The sequence below is a fragment of the Crocodylus siamensis genome, chromosome 3 (genome assembly GCF_052110815.1).
Source record: "Crocodylus siamensis isolate JL-2025a chromosome 3, ASM5211081v1, whole genome shotgun sequence".
Taxonomy (NCBI): Eukaryota; Metazoa; Chordata; order Crocodylia; family Crocodylidae; genus Crocodylus; species Crocodylus siamensis.
Window position 1 is genome coordinate 115,758,033 of NC_143397.1, and position 18,995 is coordinate 115,777,027.

The following is an 18,995-nucleotide window of genomic DNA, read 5'->3' on the forward strand; positions in this document are numbered from 1 at the left end:
ACACTGGGTAAAAACTCATCAGTGCCACACTCTTTTACCACATTAACTACTCAATGAAAATGAGATGCAGTCAAGTCTGGGTTCTGCACCTCAGTGGTCTCCAAGAGTTAATATTGGGCTACATGAGGGCCTTTTTCTCTCATCATAATGAGGGCCTTCCATGTTGATTGGGCTCCTCAGAAGCAAAGGAGACGTTTGCAACAAAGGAAGTCTCATGGAAGCTGCAGACAGAACTTCATATGGCCCCGTTAACTTCCATAAAATTTTACTCAGGAAATTTAAATGGCCCCAAACTTCATCACCTTTCAGAAGACAGAAGTTTAAAAACGCCGTCTATCTGCCTTTTCTTTTTATTCTCCCAACTGTAAGAAACAAAGAAATAATGTAATAGTTAATGTCAACAACTAGCCAGTGAGAGCACTTCCTTGCAGTAAACTATTTCCTGTAAAGTCAAATAATTAAAGAAATTTAAGCACCTGTAGGTCCAGATAGATGCCTACTGAGATTTTAAAAATATACGTGTTTGTTTATTAGATCTATGTGTTTCCCTTCCCAGCAAAAGTTCAGGGTAACTTACAGGAGAGAGCAAAATAATTTATAAAACATTTGAACAAGAGAACAAAACAGAAGAAGCAAAATAACATGTAAAAGCCCTACTCAGTATTACAGTAAACTATTTTGCAAACCTCCCTGAACAATATCCCATTTTAGCCTGGTCTGCTAAATACCTGCTCAAATAGGAAGGTCTTAGAGCCATTTTGGAAGATGGCCGGGCTCAGGTTCTAGCAGGTCTCAAGTGGGAGAGAGTTTCAGAGATATGGGTTGACTGTGGAGAACAACCTTCCACCTTTTTCAAGCAAACTTGGCACATTGATAATATTTTCAGGACATTCTTCTTGACTGTCCTTAGGGATTGCAAAAGGTGCGGCTGGTGAGCTCAGACTGGTGGGGCAGCGGAGCATCCCACGGGAGCAGGGGGTGTTTGCAGTTGGTGGGAGGTGGGGGGGGCACTGGGTTGTAGCCGGCCAAGCATTCCTGCTGCTAGCATAGAAGCTGCAAACCCCACTGCTCCCGGCTGGCTGCAAACCCCGCTCCCAGGGGACACTCTACCGCCTCACCAGTCTGAGTTCACCAGCCATGCCTAGGGTGCAATGGGGCCTAAGGAAAAAAGGTAGTCCCTTAGATGTAAAGGAGCAAAGCTATGATGGATTTACAGAGTTCAAGTTGGTTGTCAAAACCAGTTGCCGTAGCCCCATATTTGTGGGCTAGATCAAATGGTTCTGTGGACTGGATTCAGCCTACAAACTGTAGGCTGTTGACCCCTGCCCTAGACTACGCAGGCCTTACTTACTAGGCACATCTACACAAGATATTTACTACGCAGCAGTGTATTAGCACAGTTTTTGACTGGTATACTACTGCACAGCATTATTAGGCTCCTGTGCAGTAAGTGTCACAAAAAAAACATGCCTTTGGCACTACTGCGCAGCAACTGTAGTAACTGTACATGTAGTTAGTGCTTCATGAAGTAAGTACTAAATTAAATGCACAGTAACTACTGCGCATTAATGAACATGTAGATGCGCCCACTGCCAACTAAGTAAATTTTTTCTTTGTGATAGCCAAAGCAGCAGTCTCTGCAATTAGAAGTCTAAGGACAATCCAAGGCCTCAAACAGAAATTAAAGACTCATACCTATTAAAAAATTATGATGATTTTATCTCTTAAACCAACTTTTACAGCACACCTTGTGGAAAAAGAGAGTTTGATGTTAAACTACTTTATTCTCATTCCTTCAAATACAAATTGTTTGTTTACTTTCCAACCATATTTTGGCACTCTATCTTACCTATAAATTCATTCCTTAAATATAACACAGAATTACTATTTCTTATGTATTTCTCCACTAAGAATTGTTAGCATTTTAAAAGGTATTTAAGACAACTTAATTAAATGGTCTAAATGCCTCCCTGCTCAAAGAAACCAGACTGTTTCCAGAGTCATATGGGAAATGACCAAAAGGTGAATGTTGTGGGTGCCTTTTGTGAGGAATAGTTCTGTTTTACATCTTGCTTTACTAAATCAAAAATCAAAGCATAGATAACGGGATTTCCAAATTGCATATTGCAAATTTATTCTCTAATGGGAATAAAATGTTCAGGTTTGTTTCCTTTCCTCTGTTTAACTTTGACTGCTTGTGAACACTAGAAAGAATAGCCCTGCAGCTGAGCTACTTAGTTTTTTTTTTAATCTATTCATTTTATACTTTTCAGACAGATTTTTCCCCGGGGTGAAACAAAGGTTAACTGAAATTTCCTCTGTTGTGTACCTGAACGAATCAGCAGTTTGAGAAGGAAATCCCATTGATGGGCAAAGAGAGTGACAGGCTCTATTTAAAGAATTCCCCCGACTGTGTGGTAGACCAACCATGCCATGAATTTAACTGTTCCTGTGGTCCCCGTACTTGTACCCACCAAAAAAAAAGAAGAAAAAACCCCACTTTGTTCTGCAAATGTTGCACTAAGCTTTGAAAATCATGAGCTATTGAGCTTTGTGAATTAACATTAGCAGCACTGACCAGGACTTAAGGGAAAGAGCATATATAACAGAATACAGAAAACAGGTGGAAAATGATGCTTATTTATAGAATGTAAAAACACACAGTGTATGTGTATAAACATGTTCATCTATATATAATATTGCATTATCTAATCTCTTCAGGAATGTGAAATTCTATAAATTCACCGTTTTGTTTCATCATCTTCATATTTTTTTTCCCATTACACATATACATGCGCATACCCGTACACATGCACTCCCATGCTCACACATACATGCATGCACAAAATGGAAAAGAAAAAATCAACAGCGAGAAAACTGTAAACTGGTTATACTGGACAAAATATGCAGCAGCACTAAACATCTAAAAAGTGATAAACGTGGCTTTATATATTAGCACTTGGCAATTTTTTATATTTAAAAAAAGACTACTTTAAATATCAAAAGCAAGCATCTCCACTTGGATTAAATACTCTTAATGCATGTGTATTAAAACTCAGGACTTGTGAGCCTTCTTGAAAATCCCATCTTTAGCCCTGCAGTGGGCCCCAACAGAACATGCTGCCTAGGGATTATAAATACCATGTCATAGCCCCCAACTGTCAGACTTTTCTTCTCTGGCAATGACAGTTAAAGTCTACTCCCATGGGTAATGAGTTGCTTAAGTTTGTTTAAAGTTATTTTAAGAGGTCTTGAATTTATTTTTTCACATTTATCTGGAGGATAGTTAGGCTTTGGGCTTGTAAAAAAAACTTTGTATATGCTCTTGGTGAGTATTTTTTACACTTGAAACAATCTTATATTTTGATTCATTTCAGTGTAGACAGAGTTTCCATGTTTATTTTCTGTGGATTGGGCCTGTTAATGGCTTTAATGAATACCATACTGTGTCAAAATATAGCTGGTGAAGAGAAATTGTCACTGTGTTGATGACAGTGGTCAGAGCACAGGTCACAGAGTACTAATAAAAAATGTGAGAAAAGAGAGTTAGTACATTTTGTTTTTGTGGAAGGAAGGGACGTTTTGTCTTTGTCATAGGAAAATTTGTCAAATTGGACTTCTGTCATCTATGGCATTAACTGATTACTTGCTGGGAATTTATGGATCTCTTTTTCAAAGTCCTCTGCTTTAAAGGGACATTGACACATAATCTATTCCAACAGCAGGTGTCTTCTTTTTAAGTAAATTATTTTTTTCTTATCAGAACAAAAGTTGAGAAATCCCTTGAAGTGTCTAAGAAAATAATCTTTAAGGCAATTGATTCCAGTTTTTCTCCAAAAACTGTTCTAATTCAGAATGACTTAACAGTGTACACAGAATTTCATCCACTGTTGCTTCTCTGCATCACTTACCCTTGGTTTACTGCTTAGAGGTGTTTAAGTTTAAATGCCAGTGCCTGCCATATAATTTTTGTTTTCATTAATCACTATTAGAATTTAGGAAATCAGAAATGTAGGATTTGGCTCTGCATTCAGTATTTTGAAATAAGTCATAAAAGCTTGCAACAACTAAACATGCAGAAGTAATTGGGCCTCTAGATGCCTCCCTCCATCCATCTATACTTTAGTGCATTATTTAAATATATTACTTGAATTAAATTTGGCGTAGGCATCTCTTGAATGCAGACCTTGAGTGGAGCAAGCAACAGGGCTAGTACAATCTACATATTGATCTTTCCATGTCTCAAAGGAAGACGCTGTTAATACAGATTTCAATCTGTAATATGTGAGTATTTGAATACATTCTACTGCAACGGAAGTATTATCTTCTAGGAAATGATATTTGCTTGACTCCAACATGAGGTTTTCTTCCGGATTCAACATAGCAGGAAAAAGTACCCCCTTGGATTCAAATACAAGGCAGCTACTGAGCTCAGGGTCATAGAGCCACTGCCACTACACCACATGCTGCTTCTGCCCTCACACCTGCCCCCCCCCGCCATCTCCCGTTGCCTCTGTCCCACCCCACAACCTCCTGCTTCCACTTACCCTCTGTCATGGCTCTGGCTCCAGCCCCATTTTGGCTGAAGGCCCAGAGCACATTGTAGTTCTAGCCTGTGCCTAGCCAGGAAGCAGGGGTTGCAGTGGTAAGCAAGAAGCTGCGGGGAGGGAAAGGTGTAGGGGAAACTGGTGGCTGGGGGGGAATGTTGTGGGGAACAGGACAGATGGCAAGGGGCAGAATTCAGGGCATTTGACTCCCCTCCTACCTGCACCCTACCATTTGCCCCTTCCCAATGCTTGTTCTGCTACAGTGGTGAGGGGACAAATTTAAGATGATCCTCCAATAAGTATGTTCTGTACATGAAAAAATAACAAATTTATAACATTTCCATGTATACATTTGAATGATTGGGAGGTTGCCTTAAATTAGAAGTCATCTTGGATTCAGGTAAATATGGTAATTTGGCTTTTTAGCGCAAAGCATTACCAAAATATATATAATTTTAAAATGTATGAAAATTAGGGAGCAAATAAATAAAAAGGCATCATAAAGCCTTGTTCTGTCACCTGGTGCCTTGTCCGAGTTCTGCATTTTAGATGTGCACCATATCATGTGTAGGTGGTACTATTTGTGTTCTATTTAGAATGTGAGCTCCTGGGGATTTTTTTCCCTCCTATACAGTGCCAAATATGTTGTTGATGGGGGTGGGGATTGTACGCCTGTTCTTCACAACCAAAAATTGTTATTTGGTTGTATTGGGCAAACAGAATATGCAGCTAAGATCAAAGTTCAGATTTGTTTGATTTCTTTGTATATCAGCATCACCGGTTAGATCAGTAAATATATTTTTCCTGATACCTGGGAAAGCTGCAACACTTAAATTTAAAGATCTTGTCAGATTCCTTCACTTTTTTCTAAAATAAGTTATATAAAACAACCAGGAAATTCAGCACAGAAAATTCCATTATAATGCCATTTGAATCACTGCAGGGCAAGCAAATTATTTCCCTATTCAGAAACACTAGTTATTTGCAAGACTGCATAACAATAAACTATTCCTATTTTATATCATCTTTAAGGGATTCATCTCTACCTATGTTGTGTTTTTATTTACATTGTGAAAATGTCCAAAGGGCCCAATGAATTAGGCAGCAATTAGATTTATTGAGGGCAGTGCCCATCACAGATAGTTTACATGTATTATTAATTAAGATTATATTATAAATTAAATTTTAAAAGAATTTAAGATTGATACAGTTTTAAAACCAGGGTTGTTTACATCTATCTTACCATCAAATGTAAAAACAGGTTTTTTTCTTATTTTAGGAAATAAGATATTTTTACAATTAATGCACAAATGCTATGGAATATTATTACACATGGTGTTACAAGAGAAACTCAATATACAGAAGCTTTTTTTAAGACACTGGAAATGCAGTTAATCTTAGGCTAAGGTTAATCTCAGCAAAGTGGTATCACATCTCTGCAAAGTGGGCTGAACTGTAGTGTAAAAAGTGTCACTTTCCCCAGGGCTTTAGAAGTTAGACCAAGCAGCATGCTTGACTGCAAGGGTGATCAAGGGGTGGCTTCTTCAAATCCCCAGATCATCAGTGATGATAGAATAGATAAAGTAGTAGTGAACAGTTGTCACTCAGCCTAAGCATATTTTCTCTGTCATCAGAACCCACTGTTCCATCAGGCTTGGAACTCCTAGATTTTTTCACCTTCAGCAAGTTTCTGAGTCAAACAAGTTTCAGGGGGGGGTTTCTCCCCAAAGCCAGTCTTCATGTTAAGGCTCCCTGTGGGTTGGTTTGTGAAATGCATTAATGCTGACTTTGCTGCCTGGTACCCTTTTTTCCATTCTCAAAGGCAAAGGATTTCTTAGCAGTTCCCCAAGATTTTTTTTCCCATCTTCTGCCTCCCTACCAGTGCTGTAGCAAAGTGGGGTGGGGGGGGGGGAGCCAAAGTGAAGGGACGCCAACAGGCACTGCCCAGCTAGAGGTGGGGTAGAGCCGTGAGCAGCTTGTTTGGGGGGGGGTGCAGGGAGGGCAGCTCCCTGGGCTCCCTACTGCATGCACTTCCGGGCAGGCATGGGGGGGCATGTGCCCCCTGGATCTGTGCATGGGGTAAGAGCAGGCTGCCACTGTGTGTGCTTTGTCCCAGGTGCCAAACTTTCTTGCCATAGTACTGCTCTTTGCTTAGGTTCATGATCTTCTGGCTCCCAGATGAGTGTATCTAACAGTAGGCTACACTGCGTATATTAGAAGGGGTTTCTCCATCAATATCTACTGATATTCTTTCTGTATGTAATTTGCAACAGCCCAACAGTACACTAATTTATGTATGGTTCAGCAGCTTTTATACTGCTGTGTCGTGGAACTGGTTCTTAGTTCTGAGCACTGGAGCAGGGGAGTAACATACACTTTGTATGAATACTGTCCACAGCTTTTCCTCTAGTGCCTGTCAAAGTAAATAAATGTAACGTATCATTTTCTAAAATAAGCCATGAGGTAGAAGAGAGAGATTGTTGACATCCTGTGACCAGATAACCCTAAATTTACACCACAGACTTCTACCTCGACTCCTGAGCTGGTATCTCATACTGATTGGAATAAGTATGTGAATTTTAGGAAAGGTTGAAAATTTGGCTTTATGACACTTAAACCTTAACTGTCGTAGTATGATGCACCATCGTATAACACTGTATTATTTCAGGGTAAGTGAAGTGTAATGGATTATAAAAGACTTTCACAAAATTGTTAGTTTCATATAAGCACTCTGTGTAGCATCTTGTTTTCTCTGGCCCCTTTTCCTTCCTTCAAGTTGATTAAAATGTTCATTTCATATGGTATACACAAATTTGAAGCAAAAAAGTTCACTTAGTTAAAAATAAATAAGTAAATAAGCAATTATATAGATTTTCCCATCCAAATATATGAATGAATGAAGCATAAGGAAAGAAAATAAATTTACATTTTGATAACTGAAGATGAGAAAAATCTAAAGATGAAAAACCAAACTAAAAATATATTTATTGAAAATAAAGTAAATAAGTTGTAAAGAAAACCCATGTTCTGGGGAATTTTACTGATCTTTTGTTAAAAATAAAGTGTTGGTTAAACAACAGTTGATGTTTTGGGACATTTGCTTAATAAAGATGATGGGAGGTCTACAGGGAGGTTAGTCCAATGTTTTTTAAAAAATTAATAACTTTTTACTGAGACACCCACCATGACTTGTTTAAAAAAAAGTCTTTTCTCAGAAATGAAAAAGTTGCCAAAATATACATACAGTGTAAATAATATAATTTCCAAAATGTTTGTGCATAATAATATACAATGGATAAAATGAAAACAACTCTTTCAAATAAATTAGTTTAAAGAGCTACATTATGGTTGTATAGTCATCACCATAGCAAAGCTTGTGAATCAACCTGTCAAAAAAGCATAATAGGAAATGTCTGGATGGTTGGGAGAAAGGGGCAGGATAAGAATGAAAGGGCAGGAATTAAAATAGAGCTTGAATATTTTTATTCAAGCTAAAAAATATGGGGTTGGTTTTTGCATGTTTCCACATACAAAACATTACCATTTTTGGAAACATTATCTTCATTTCAATCCAAAAGTTTGTGTGGTCCCTTTAAAGAAAAACCTCACTGTTTCTCTCAGAACTTCAAATTAACCAATATAATCAAATTAGAAATGTTGTTTGTTTGGTTTGGCTGCCAAATGAACATCTATCCACCTTATCTACTTTTGCCCTTGCCAAGTGACTCTGGCCAGTAAGTACCTCCAAGCTGCCGTGTGGGAGGTAAGGAGCTACGGGCAATTGTTGGGGGAAATAAAAATCAACTTCCTTGCTTCTTAGGAGTTCCAAGCAGATGTAATTTAGTTTGTGAAAGGGAGAGGGGTTTTTTCCCCACTGTTCCTCTCTTACTTGCACCCTCCAGCATTTAAGGTATAGTAAGTTCTGATTTTCATGCTGTATCCCCAACTCCCATGCTCAGTAGCTACTGATGCCCCTTTCCTCCGAGGTTTTGTCCAATCTCTTTTTGAATCTGGCTAAACTGTCAGCTTCCACAACATCTGGTGGCAATGAGTTCCACACTTTCCTTGCATTTTGTGTGAAAAAGAACTTCCCTTTGTTAGTTTTAAACTTACTACCTACTATTTTTGTTTTGTGACCACTAGGTCTTGCATTGGGAGAGAGAGTAAATAACAAATTCCCATTTACTTTCTCTTTGCTGTTTAGTATTTTGTAAATGCTTATCATGTCCTCTCCTCAAGCATCGCTTTTCTTGACTGAATAGGCCTAGCCTCTTTAGTCATTCCTTGCATGGAAGCCTCTCCATACCGCTAATCATCTCTGTTGCCCTTTTCTGTACCTTCTCTAGTTCTTCTATATCCTTTTTGAGGTGTGGGAACCAGAACTGGACATGTTATTCAAGGTGTGGATACACCATCAATTTGTAAAGAGGCATGGGGTTGCCTTTCAGTTTTGCTTATAGTTCCCTTGTTAATAATCCCTAGTATACAACTAACTTGTCTTTATCAGAAACTTGCAATTGCTGTCTTTCAAGAAATGTATCTGAGTTGAACAGAAATACTGCATATACTTGAATCCAAGATGAGGGGGCTTTTTCCTTAATCAACATGCAGCAGGGGAAGAGGAACCTTGTCTTGGATTCAAGTCTAGGGCTGGAGCTGGGGTGGCTTGCACAGTGGGAAAGGTTGCACACAGAGTGGGGAAACTGTACAGAGGGGAGTATGTGGATGAGACCATGCCCTGATGGGGGGGGCACGGGGGGAGACCTGCAGTATGTAGAATCCAGTGCTTGTGTAGAATATAAAAGATATTCGTTAATGCTCTTTTTATTTCCTGTCCGATAACAGTAAAACAGCGATCTGTATGCAGTGAGCTTTGAGATGTACATAGCCACCAAAATACTCTGCAGCTTTCCTAAACTCAAATTTTAATTTTTTCTAAGTGACTTTTTGAGGATGTACATTAATCTGTCTAGTGTTCAGTGATTAATATAGTGAATATGCCAGCCAATAATGATATATTCCCTGCCTCAAAATACTGTAAACTTTTTTGCATAATCACAAAAACAAAACACCAGGAATTTAACTTGAATCCAAATTATTCATAGATTGTTAGGGTCTGGAAGGTACCTCACAGATCATAAGGTCCTGCCCCCTCCCACCCCCTCCAAAGGCTCTAGACAGGAAGACAACTGGGATCAAGTGACCCCAGTGAGGTGCCTGTCCAGTTGTAATTAGTTAAAATACACATCCAGAAAAAGGAAACATGCTTTAATTTGGTCCAGAAATTGGTTCTAGTTTAACACAGACTGCAGTAGGCTTTGGTTTTGTTAACATTTTTTTTCATTATCAAGAAATGTTAATAAAATCAAGGCCATGTAATAAACTGGACCTAATTTCTGCAACACTTCACCTGGTAAATCTGTAGCGATTTAATTTAGTGAGGGATGATTTTATTGGAATAACACTCAATATAGCTTTTGTTTTCTGATCCTTTCAGTTTCACTTTCTGAAATGCCAGGGATTCCTGTTACTGTATCTTAGAAGTTGGCTTCTATAGCTAGAATTTGACCAGTAGGTAGCGGAACTTGAGGGGATTGGCTCCAGGAGGAGATGGCTTGATTTTGCAGAATGATCAGGGGTGAAGTGGTTAGTGATACTGGACCAGAACTTCAAACAACTCAATGTCTTGTTGTTTTAATAGCTTATGGCTCCAGAGGTCTAAATGATGGTCTTAATCTTCCACTAACCAGGCTAAAGTTTCTTAGGGCAGTTTTGCAGGATGCTAGAGTACCTGGTGTCTTCTCCTGTTTCACAGCTCTTCAGCTCTTTCAAAATCGTAGGTCCATCCATGGAGATGGATCTTCAGGCAAGATTTTAGTTAAGCAGGAAAGACAGGGTGACTCAGCTGAAGATTAGCTGTGTCTGTTCTCTGCCACCATAATGTTGGGAAAATCTTTTTTTCTTAATTTTGCATGTCAAAACCTAGGAGTATATTGTATTCAGGAGCATGTTAAATGTGAGAAAATATGATATGTGTGTGTATCTATATGTAGTGTGTGTATGCATGTAATAGGTGAACACACACAGATTTATATTCAAGTTTCTCTGTAGAAGTGTAGGGACTAAGATACATTTCTTATATGAGGGCTGAGATTCTGAAGCACAGTTCTGGAATTAGGATCCATGTCAAGTTCTCAAATTCTACAGCCAGGACAAATGGAAGTACTCAAATGCCTGAAGTTAAGCAGATGTTTGAGAAATTTGCTAGATTGAGACCAGAGCATTCAGTATCTTGCAGGACTAAATCCATAATTAGGATTGTGTTTTATACATGGAGAACAATACTTATAAATAGGGGCTTATGTAATTTGCAGCAAGATGGAGCCATTTTACTGGTTTGCTTGCAGCAGAAAGGGCTGTTTTCATGGGTTTTTCTGTTGGCCCCACCCCTCATTACTGATTGGTAGAGACACCCTGCCATGGCTTCTTCCTGCTGCACAGATAAAGGCCTCCCACTGTTGAAATGTCACCAAACTCCCACAGCTCTGCAGGCTGTATCCATCTTACAGGTCACAAAAGTTCCCTGATTTAGGTGACTTTTATAGTCTGGTGTTGACTTCAGGCTAATTTTTTTGGAAAATTTCTGCCAAGACGATTCAGTTGTTTCTAAGTACAAAGATAGGGGAAAGTGCATCGTTTTATACATTTTTAATTCTTTTAACCTTCCTTTGAAAAGCTCTAGTGCCATCCATGCTTTAGAGTACATGCTTGAGATACGGAAGCGGGTGGCTTTTGTGCCACGACTCTGCTTTTCACAACTTCCATGAAAGCCTAACTAGGGTATAGTATATGCTCAGCAAAGAATTCTTCAATTCTAGCAGTTGACGTTTTCCAAAGATTACATCTGCACTGTGTGCGTTTCAGGCTAGAACTGAGTAGGACTTTTTTCTGCATTTGCAGCTGAAAGCCATGGTGTAAATGCATCTCTAGACATCAGTTCTGAAACCAGCGAGAACTGTCTCTGTTATGTTCCCAGTGACCACCTGTCAAGTTGTATGAAGGAGAAAGCCACCTGATTTGGCCTATTTGTGGTTATCATATATTATTTTTAGCACAGGATTCCTGCCTCTGTTGGGTGCCCAGAATGGATGATGATCATTTATTGAGCAACTATTCAGTGTTTTGCTTTCTCCTTTTCAGCACGTGGCCCCATGACTTATGCATAGCACACTACATAAACCCTGACTTGAAAACAGAGGCTGCTTGCAGACATTAAAAAAAACAAAAAAACATACTTTACCAGAAGCAGCAGCACGTTACTTTAACCCAGTTCTGTAGGATCTGTAAAGATCAGGCGCTTCAGCACGGCTTTTTGGTGCTTTTAGCTAATAGCTAATTTCAGTCAACGATTAGATAAAAGCACCAAAAAAGCCCCCATTAAAACATTCCATCTTTACAGACATCGGGCGAGCCGGCTTGAAGCAAAGTGTTGCCTCTTCTGGGCATGTGCAGGTGTCAGTGCGGGAATATGCTATGTTTCCTATATTACAAATGGAAAATTATAGCACAAGTTAAGGTCAGAGTATTCATCTGTGGGTGTCTGTGAATGACTTCTCTGTATCTAGATTTTATATTATATATGTTTGTCAACTTTTGGGTGGGGCAGGGTTTAGGACAAACTTCTGTTAGTCACAAGAATATGTAGAATTAGCAATTGAAACCCCTTATTTCCCTGTTAATGGACTGGAATGCTGCAGTCAAAGATGGTTGAAATTCTGTATATACCTCATTTTTTGTTTATTGCTTAGAAACACAAACACTGGACTGGAAAAGGCCCCTTGGCCTATCAAGTCAAGTCCCCCCTGCATTTACAGACATCCTGTGATCATGATGATGATGTTTTTGAGTATTGTTACAACTAGTCATCTTGACTGAGATGGGGGGGGGGGGGCCTCGCTGTCTTAGATGCTCTATAAATACAAAAGATTTCTGTACACACACAAGTGAGCCCATCTTTGAGATTCTAATATAGTTAAAGTGAGCAATTCCTTTAGTGTGGATTCAATTTTAACAGTATGAAAAGATCATTATACTGCTATCTCCTTATACAAAAAAAGGGGAGCAAACGATGGTAGTTCATGGTGACCTTAGACTCGTATAACTATTTACAACAGCAGTTCTTCTAATATAATTGTTTTAGTTTCAGAATAACTCCCCTCACTGGAAACATTCGACTGTTACAAAATGTGTGGGTATACAATGAAAAAGATTAATTGGCCCAAAGAGCTTGGAATCTTAGCTTGTGAATTAGGTATTGCATTTTGTTCTGCCAGGCAACAAGCAAGGGATGGTGTGCTAGAGTAGCAACTGCTCACAGCTTCATAAAAGAGAAAAATGATATTTTTGTGTTGTATCAGCTTTATATGTCCCAAGCTGCCAGAGGTCGGTTAGACTAGCCAGGGACTTTCCAAAGGTTGTGGCTCTTCTTGTGCTGTGACAGAGCACAGTTACATTTATATTAATGCACAAATTCAGTATTTCCACATTTCTGGTTTCTCATTATGTATTCATGCCAAATGACTTTGGGTTTGAATAAAACACACACATGACTGTGGGCATGTGTTAGTTTTATGGTGGGTTAAATTGTATCAAATGGATTGATAATGTGCTTTACTGAAATGAGCATTCCATATAATGTGTTTCTACAATCAGGTCTAATCTCCTCCCTTGCACTGATTATATATAGAAACCCTGTGGTTGAATTGAGAAAATAAGTTTAGCACATCAATATATTTATGTATTTATCTGTTTTGCAGGAGAAAGTGGAGTAAACTGGTCCATCAGTGACAAAGATTTGGAGGTAATGTAGCCTACCAACTTGTTTTGTGTATTATTCATTTTCTGAAGGGGCATAACCTTCTTAACTGAAGTATTTATAATAGATCTACAATCCTTCACTGAAAAATACACTTGGAAAAAAAATTCAAGTGTCAAGTGTTTCTGTGTGTATGTCTCTCTCCAGTCTTTATTTATACGAAAGGTTAAATGAAAAGAAAGTCATTGCTTTTTAGGAATATATCTGTCCCTGCTTCTTGAAATTATTAAAATTTGAAGTAATAATTCTTTATTAACATAATAATCACTTCTTGCAGCATCCAACTCTGATGTCAGGAACAGATGATGTCAGATGCAGAGTTTCCAGCAAGTGTAGAAGAACTCTTAAAAATAATATTTTTTATTTCCTGCAGATATTTTTAGCAATAAAAAGAGAAAATGTGTAATCAGAATGAATTATTTTGTTTAAAGATATCACTGAGTTAGAAGTAGGTCTCTTAACTAATATGCTCCCTCTGCTTTGGGCATTGGGATTCTAGAAATTAGCAGAAGCCTTAAATTTAAAAATAGCTGTGTTTCGGGGGCTTAATTGATGTTTCAAAAACAGCTGACAACTATTACCTCCAAGAGTAACTGCTTCCTAAGGTAACTCCAACGTATATTTCTTCTGCTCTTGTTTCAAGTCATGTTCCTTCTTGCAACACACCACAGCACTTCCAGACTTTTCTATCCTTCCCCCTCTTTGTTGCTGCAACAGCATGAATGAAAGCATCGGCAACTGGTGCCACCTTAGTTTGAGGGGGGGGGCATGTGCCCCCCCAGTGACCAGGCCGCGACCAGTCTCACTAACTGGGGCGGGGGGGGCAGGGTGACCAATCACCAATGGAGGAGGAGTCCCCCTGCAGCTGATCATTAAGCAGCCAGAGCACTCCCACTCCCCAGCTGGCGCTTGGAGGGGGGGCACCAGCGCTCCCTCTTGTCCCCCCCTGCCTGTCACCTAAGCGGCACCACTTTGCACCCCCAGTGCATCACCACTGGATGAAAGTGAAGTTTGTAGCTTCATCTGAGAAATATAGATCAAGTGAAATCAGAGTGACACGAGTGCCACATCTCTGTTAGGCCTCTTGAAGCTGTAATTTTCATGTGCGACTTTTAGCGTGTTCTATTCAGGCTTTGACAGATCTTTGCTACCACAGCAGCAGTTGAAAGCTTCTGAGGGAGGGAGAAGTTCATTTGCCAAAGCAGACACCCTTCCTGAAGCAGTCCTGGAAAAGAATGAAGATAAGTAGATACTTCTTCATGACTGCCATGGCACTGAACCTAGGTCCTCTCTTCCCCTGCTGCCTCTAGTGCTGATGAATATTTCCTGGCAGCTAAGACTTCCTGTGATAACTTTGTTTCTCATCTCAGAAACATATCCCCAAACTGCTAAAGAGAGGTTCTTAGGATATTTTCTACTGCTCTTTCAGCTTAGATATCTCCACAAAACTGACTGTGGGTCTTCAGCTTGCTTGCACTTCTGCAGGCAGAACAGAATTTGGCAATCACCTGCAGCACTTGCAGAAGATGCTCCAGAGGCCAAGAGTATGTTATAGAGCTTCTTGAAGGGTAAGGGCCAATTTCTGCTGTCTCATGCGAGTGTTCACTAATGTTTCCATAATTGGATGACTTCTGCCTAGTGTGGGACAGTTGGTCCTCTGCACCAATCCTAGTTGTTTGCTCAAAATCCTGTTTTAAAACCAAACAGATATTTACTTGTACTACAGAGGGGAGTTTCTCTGAAGATTTCATATGAGGTCACAGGGCTTTTGCAGGCTCACTACAAAATGTAGGTTTGATTCATCTGCTCAAAGCATTATATTTCTTCTAACAAGCTGTAGTTTCCTTTGATGTATGGTAACCTGTGTTTGCAATTAATGTTGCCTGAACTTGCAATTTAGGAAAAACTCTAAATTATCCTGAAAGGGTGAAGCCTATTGAACTGGACTGAGATGCTGAAAGAAAGGCAAGCCTTCACAATGATTGACTTTATTTAACCAAAAAATGTCTCATTATAAATCAGTTATTTAGTATCATGTAGGTCAAAGTTTAAGAGAATAGAATTATCCACTTCAAAACTGAATGGTTGATGACTAGATATACTAGGTTTCAAACTAAGCATGCCAGCATTGACACTTACAGAACTCCAGTTCAGTAAGGGCTAACATACAAAAGCTCAAATAATAAACACATCCTTTTTTCTTTTTTTTTCCCTAGGCACAGATCTGTAACTATCCATCTCTGAGACGTAACAACAGATACTACGCGACAGACAAAAATGTTACCTGTAGAAATTGCAATAAACAGGGCCATTTGTCCAAAAACTGCCCTACTCCAAAGGTAAATGGCACATTTTGATTACTTGGCAAACTCAGCTGCTAGTTCTTTGATTGCCAATTAACTCTTGGATTTCTAGTAAACCCCTCATATCAAGGGTTTATCTTTAGAGCCTACAATTAGTTCTAGGTTGAAATGTGGTAATTAAGCATTTTAGAAGACATACATTTACTTTTATAACAATAAACACTTTTATTTGTGATGTTAAGGGTTGTGAATTTTGTATGAAGGAAAAAAACTGCCAGTGAATAGAGATAAAAATAAAGATAAGCACAGTGCAAGGTCACAGTGTCCTTGTCATAAAACAGTTGTAACTGCGAAATATTGTTTTATGTTGTAAGAAATTTTGAAGAAAAGGAACCAAAAGAAAGAGGAACAATCCATGGCAAATGAAAGAAACAAGAATACTTAGAGACTTTGGAAACTGCCCTGGAAAAAGTAGCTTTAAATATTATTTACCTTCCTTTGCAGAGAAAATTTGAAATTAAACATCACCTTAAACCTGCTCACATTTAAACCAGAAAATATGAGAGAGCTTTTACCTGACCCATTCATCTTCAGGACTTTTTTAACTATTTTGTAAATATTCAGAATTTATGGTAGTGTCTGCTGAGCCTGAATTTACCATTCCCAGCATGAGAGACTGCAAAAGCTCCACGCACTTTACAGACCTCACACGTACCAAGGCTGTTCCCTATTCTAAGCTTAAGGATGTGCCTATGTGAAGCCAATTTCTCAGTGACTGAGTTTGTGGCTTCATCCCTCCCAACTGCCATTTAAGCCCCTGGAATGACGACAGATTCAGTCATTGGGGAAATTGGTTTAAAGAGACACAGCCAGAGCCTCGGAGTAGACTTTTGATAATTTATTTTTGTAACTCCGTAAATGTACATATAATCATATACGTGAATCATAAGATATATACATCTACTTCAACAGCATACATAATATCAATGAAATATTGCTGTTCATTGCATTGCAGATAATACAGTGTGTCATTGACATATAGCTTTTGCATTTTTAAAACTCTCTTTTTAAAAAACGAAATATAATCCAATTTGAGTTTGGTATCGCATCTTTCATACAAATTGTATCCAAAATTTGCACGTACATTGTTTAAGTGATAAAAAAAAAAAAGATGTTGATTGATCAATCTTGGATTTATTCAGGGAACAATATAAGTGTATACAGTATTTTTTGATACATAACAAAAATGTGGTCCCCAGCCCAGAAAGCACAAAATCTTGTTCAGAAAAGTGCTGTATTTGGAATTGTAGCTGTAGCTTTTAGTCTCCATTTTTTGTGATATCACCAGAATGTCTTAATGAAAGGTACTAAACTTGCAATTTACAGTTGGGGGGGGGTATATATTGCATGTATTACATTACATGCATTATTATTTGTGGAGTTTCCCCTCTTCCAACTTTTTGGTTTGTTTCACTTGTTAAGGTGATTTAAGTTGTTGTAATCATTATAAAATTTCTGCCTAAGATTCTTCTGTCCATATTTCTCCTTAGAAAATGCCTCCTTGTTGCCTCTGCTCAGAGAGAGGTCACTTGCAAAACACCTGCCCAGCACGGTTTTGTTTAAATTGCTGTTTGCCTGGACACTACTCTAAGGAGTGCCTTGAGAGGGCTTATTGGAGTAAGCGTTGTAATCGCTGTGATATGAAAGGCCATTACGCTGATGTGAGTATGATGTTGCGTAAAGATTTGCCTATGTGTGCCTCCCTTGGCAATTCTTATGAATGGCAGAGGGCAGGGTAGATTTGTACCGTATAGATTAACTAAAACAGAGATGTAGAGGATAAACTTTTATAAGCCTGAGCTCATTCCAGATGCTATAGGTTAAGGATGTCAAAACTTAGTGTTCTAACAGCCAGCATCCATTTTTTACCTTTTTACATATTAACATACATGCATGTATATACAAATAATTGTGTAATAGTTAAGTATATAGCATCATAATTTACATGAGGAATTAGTTCAGATTTGAGCAAACTGTGACCTTTAAGCCCTGCTGTTGGCTGTGGTCTGGTCATGTTTGTATGGTTGTTACATGCTCACTTAGATTTTTTTTGTTCCATTAGTAGTTGCTGAACAAGCATAGTAAAGATGAAAGTATCAGTGAGCCTTTTGCAGTGTATATAGTGAGATGGTATGTCTTTATTTTACTCGTTACTTTTGATATCAAGAGTTGAAAATTTACTGTATTTACTCAAACATAAGATGGCCCTAAATGTAAGATGACCACCCAGTAATTACACTCTATATACAGTAAAAGCTCTGTTATCTGGCATTCCCCTGGGAATGGGGAATGCCAGATAACAAAATATGCCGGTTAATTGAGCGGCCCGGGCCGCCGGTACCCCCACCGCATCTGAGGTGTCCCGCCACCCCTCCCGCAGGCCCTGCGGGCCCCACGGGTCAGGGATGCAGGCCCCGCACAGCCTGTTATGCTCTCAGGCCGTGGGGGCTCTGCAGCTCAGGCTGCTTTGTCCCCAGCCATAGGGGCTCAGAGAAACCACAAGTGCCACAGTGGGCGTTTCTGGTTTTACTTTATCTTACAAGCCAGCATGCCGGTTAATTGAGCACGTCGACTTGTAAGATGCCAGTTACTGGAGCTTTTACTGTATGAAAAACATATTAATTTATTCTAATTTTCCAGGTATTGAATCTAATTATTAGAATCTAATTAGCTCAGCATTTCTCTGTATTTGTGTGTACTCCAAATACCCGCCCCCCCCCACACACACACAGGATCCATGTGTTAATTAACCCCCAACTCATGATTGGAACTGGTTGTTCTTGTCACAAGTCCTGGGATGCTCCAAAAATTGATATGCAGATGAGGCACAGGGCATCCTGGTCTGGCTCCACTTCATGGATGTCAAGGCCACAGTAATCCATATGCAGTAGGCTGAGGGGGGGGGATGACAGAAGGATTCTGGATGAACTGGTTGGGGTCCTGTTTGCTGATATTTGTCTGGTGAAGAAATAGGCATCATTCCAAATGGGAAAGAAAGGCACCGCTCAGCCATGGGAGTGAAGAGGAAGCTGAAATGTATTCAGTGTAGTGGCTCACCATGACTTGAAAAAGAATCGGTGTTGGATGCAACTGCCTGCAATGGGCACTAGCGCGTATTTTATTCAGGTGGGTTGCACTTACCTATCCGTGTGGTATGTTCCCATCAACACATTTGTCCAATATGGACCATGTGTATTATAGTCATGCACA

At 39.2% G+C, this 18,995-nt stretch overlaps 1 protein-coding gene across 2 annotated transcripts in view; it reads left to right on the forward strand.

Moving 5' to 3' along the window:
* ZCCHC7 (zinc finger CCHC-type containing 7) overlaps positions 1-18,995 on the forward strand; it is a 194,276-nt gene that overhangs the window by 108,180 nt on the left and 67,101 nt on the right. For both annotated transcript variants that reach the window (XM_090039057.1, XM_090039058.1), the window contains exons 3-5: positions 13,364-13,407; positions 15,639-15,761; positions 17,276-17,446. In XM_090039057.1, the coding sequence (XP_089895183.1) occupies positions 13,364-13,407; positions 15,639-15,761; positions 17,276-17,446 (338 nt within the window). The remainder of the gene's footprint in view (positions 1-13,363; positions 13,408-15,638; positions 15,762-17,275; positions 17,447-18,995) is intronic.